The sequence below is a fragment of the Haliotis asinina genome, chromosome 4 (assembly GCF_037392515.1).
Source record: "Haliotis asinina isolate JCU_RB_2024 chromosome 4, JCU_Hal_asi_v2, whole genome shotgun sequence".
NCBI lineage: Eukaryota > Metazoa > Mollusca > Gastropoda > Lepetellida > Haliotidae > Haliotis > Haliotis asinina.
In genome coordinates, this window is record NC_090283.1 from 8940739 (window position 1) to 8945104 (window position 4366).

A 4366-nucleotide genomic window follows, 5' to 3' on the forward strand; every position below is an offset into this window, starting at 1 on the left:
ACAAACCCACATGGAGGACGGGTTTGAAAATAGCTTGGGCGGTATGCTATGGACATAATACTAACGTGTGCGGTATAGTGCTCAAAACGCCTGTTCCTAGGGACACGGGGAACGGCCTTTTAACAAAATGTGTGAATGTGTACGACTTGAAATGTATGCCATATACATTTTCGCGAAATTGAGGAAGTGTCAAGCCCCTGAATATCCATGTCAGTATTGGTCTGCAGCAACTCATGCGTGTTGTAAGAGGCGACTAGAGGAATCGGGTAGTCAGGTTCACTGAATTGGTTGACAAAAGTCACCGTATTCAAACTGTCACAGTATATCGATGTTCATGTTGTCGATCACTGGGTGGTCTTATCCAGATCCATATAGCTGGAATGTTGCATAGTTCGGCGTTAAACAACAAATTAGTAAGTGTCTAAAGCACTGCCGATATCGGATGACAAACCATGACAAAAGTACAGTGGTCAAAGGCGCTGTTCTAACTTCAAAGACAAATTTAATATTGCGGACATCATTGACAACACTTTATTTACATTCAGTTTGCTCAACACAATAAGTGGGATTAAGTTTAAACAAAACTGGTCGAAGTGCTGGCATGTATGGAACACCTTATCAACATTAATTCAAGGCAAGAGAGCATGTGTAGGGCAGCTCAGTTCCACATCTGCGGGTATCGTAATTTTTTCAACGAGACATTGACACACCATTTACGTGCAAATGAGGGAATCCGCATTATTGATACAAAACTGGCGAAATCCAATAATCAAGCATGACTCAGGAAAAGAGTCATCACAATAATCTGTAGGATAAACATGTTTGACGTTCAAAACAGCATCTGATATTTAGTTCAAGAGGCTAATACACTGAGTGAACTGTTTACTGTATATTTGAACACAATCAATGATTAATTCTTTTCAACAATGTTAATATGAAAATGTTTCATTTAGCCTTTCTTTGTACACTTTATCAAAGCGCTCGCTTTGGGCAACCGTGAACCAGTTCTTCCAATCACCAGTTATACCTGTAACACAATACTGTCTTTATACTTCCATGAATATGTCTCATATTCAAAATTAAGAGTTCTCTAGATATAACTGTGGGAATGTCCTTAATGTTAACACTATGTCTGTAAACATATGTCAACGTGTAAATATGACTTGTGACGACAAAGAACCAGCTCTGAATTAAGATGAATGTTGTCCAAGACGAAAGATGTGTTGAGTTCAAACATGAATGCATGGTTATGGTGAGCGGAAGTCCAGGTCAACCCCAGAGCATTTCCTGCGAGTGGCATTATCTTGCTCGCGGTCATCTTAACACAGTCGAAATACCGGACTGCTTGACAAAGTAGGTGTGGGCATAAATTCAGGTTTTGACAAAATGGACATGTTAAGAGTCAGCAATGGACAGAAAGGGAAACAATAGCACTTCGAATTCATTTCATGGCAGGCATGGTCAAAGGAAGTGACCAATTAAGGCCATAAATATCACGTACACTAAGTGAAACAGTAGTACATATTTTTTGGTCTTTAGAAATATCGTGACGATGGCTGTTTTGAATTAGACGATATGCAACATCGGAGGAACGCAAAAAATGCCTACTTTTTATAGGTGTCTTCCCATTCAGCTCAGCATCCTCCCTGAATTGGCCTTACCTTTTCTGAAATATCCACTTGAACCATCTTGCCACCGAAAGTGGTAGGTCTGATCTTTGAGTTTTTCGTTTGCATGCTTGAGATTCTTAAGAGAGCACGCCTCTGATATGTCGTAGTATGCCTTATCCGACAGTGGTCGGCCTAGATAATCTGCCATTCTTCGTATCTCCCGAACGCAATCCTGAAAAGGGAATATTTCCTTGATAATGTGAGTGGACCTATGCCTTTACAGTTTAATCATATGGATTATATATAGATTTATATATTTCTGTCTCACCTCACATATACATGTTGCTTTCTGACTGGCTGGACGCTCTTCAATGGATTTGAGTGTAGCTCGCTTACAAGCGAGAAACGTGTCTGTGTAAAGCACTGTGATATTCCTCATACATCTACATAACTACAAGGAAATATAGAGGTCTGTGCATATATTACATACCTGGACACACCTGCCAAATGTAGGAAATTCTGTAAAGTATTTCCGCACGTTTGTACACGTACCTGTTTCATGTCTTCATAGTGCACTCTGCAAATTTCAATGTCTTTCTTGGCTTCAGAAATGTTAGTCCATTCAATGGCGTGTTCGAAATAGGGAACTGGGGGTACTTAAACAGACATAGGGAAGGATGTTCATATGTTACACATGTTAATGAAATCGTAATAATTATAACATTATATAATTATAACAGTATTTTGCCAAAATCATGCTGCAAATTGCGTATCTTCATCTGTATCAGGTGTAAAACATAGATCACGTTTAGTTTGTCTTTGCTTGAAATATGTTGAAAATAATGTCACAGTAATATTTGGGTGGAGACGTCAACATCAGTCGTCTGACGTATCTCAAAGTGTATATTATGTTTCGTGAACATTATCAATACAACTACATCAACGCTACATGTTGGAACAGATCACTTGATGATAGACACCTACTGCATCCGTTAAGGAAAAGATCGATGAAGTCGTCCCAGGTCCCAGTATAACTAGCTTTGCCAGCAGGATTGTCCTTCCAGACCTGTTTGGACAGCTGATTGTAGCACGACACCACACAGTCCTTGGGATTCCTCGTGACGTAGACCACCTTACATCCTTTGTCCCACACTGTCTCTGGTAGTTGGCTGTAGTTAATAAGTTTTTCTGATTGAATAGAATTTGGAAACGGCCGGCTAACATTAATAACATTCCTACTTCAACTCTCACATAACAAATTCATGTAGTTTCTGCCTCTAAGTGTTCAATGAAAATAATGTATTCCAACTCGTCAGATATAAAATTCAACTCATTTTTATAAAGATTTATTTCTTACCTTGGGCGCAGATGTGTGTGCAGGATTCTTGGTGATGCCAGTGCCTCCAGTTCTTCCTCCGTCCTGTATTCCAGCCAGGCTGAGTTCTGCCAGTGTTTAGCATACTCAGCCTTGCCAGCCACGATCATGTTGAGGATCTCCCAAGTCCAGTGTGTACCTTGTGTGTTTGTATCAACAAAGAATGCCAAGCCAAGGGGAATTCACCATTCCATAATTCTCATAAACACTTCCAACTAAACGTATGAGATGTGAAGATCAGACAATGTTATGGCCATTATTCCGCTTAGAATTGTTTAGAATGAGGAATGTTTGCAAATGATATAATTACTCATGACCGTAGTTATTATTCATGACTTTATTTACCTGACTTTGGGTAAGTGCAGAGTAAGATGTCATCATCGCGGATAGGAAGAACCTTCGCATTCTTCAACCTGTCTACCATGAACGCAACCTGCACGTTGCCGTCATCCATCACCAGTTCAATATTAACCCCTGCCTTCATTGCGTTCTCTGCTAGTGTCGACATCTCGCCTGACACATTAATGTGAGTTCAAATTTAGTCAGAATTAAATAATATTCCTCTTGCGACTAAACATTTCACCTTCATGTGTAAAGACCGAAAGCCTACAGTTTTTCAGAGGTCTGTTTATTACTAACACAAGAGCATAAGCATTCTGCTTTCAAAACTAGAAGAAAAATGTAGGTAATCCAGAAACCTGCAATCTTCGCTCTCTACAGGAAGGCAACAATTTCACCTCTGTCCAGCGAACTACTGTTCCACAGATGCACTACCCTATCAAATTAGCACATATTGCTATTCAAAAATGATCTGGAATTGAGTTTCGAATCGGTTGTCAGAAATATATATATATATGAATTGTTAAACTCATTAACAGCTCTGGCTTAGAGCGGTCCTTACATTATGAAAATTACACTTAGTCTGAATACCTTGAGAATTCCTACAACCGGTACTCCTACACCCACAATCTCACAGCGTCTATCCTGGATAGTAGGTGTGTACTACTGGTACGTATGCGTGGTACTACGCATATATGTGATATGACGCACCCGTTGGACGTTCATTTTATGCCATTACACGATATGTATCACTTATTTTGTATGACATTACACGATGTGTATCACTTATTTTATATAACATTACGGGATATGTATCACTTATTTTATATTACATTACACGATGCGTACACTTGCTTCATATAACATTACATAATGAGTAGACCTTATTTTATATAACATTACATTGTTGGTCAGTAGTGTGTAACGAAGAATTGAAATCTTTACTGCGAATACATCACTGCTGAGATAGTCGATAACACCCGATGTGCATACATTGTTTCATTTGTCATTATGTCACTGCATTTGACAATATATTACGAGG

At 39.1% G+C, this 4366-nt stretch overlaps 1 protein-coding gene across 1 annotated transcript; it reads right to left on the reverse strand.

The window, feature by feature from the left end:
* Positions 1 to 929: 929 nt before the first annotated feature.
* LOC137282297 (sulfotransferase 1C2-like) lies at positions 930 to 3493 on the reverse strand. Its single transcript, XM_067814038.1, has 6 exons — positions 3331 to 3493; positions 2968 to 3124; positions 2595 to 2779; positions 2163 to 2266; positions 1662 to 1842; positions 930 to 1027 (listed from the first exon to the last, which is right to left on the reverse strand). The coding sequence occupies exons 1-6, from the start codon at positions 3491 to 3493 to the stop codon at positions 930 to 932; spliced, it is 888 nt and encodes a 295-aa protein (XP_067670139.1).
* Positions 3494 to 4366: the final 873 nt, after the last annotated feature.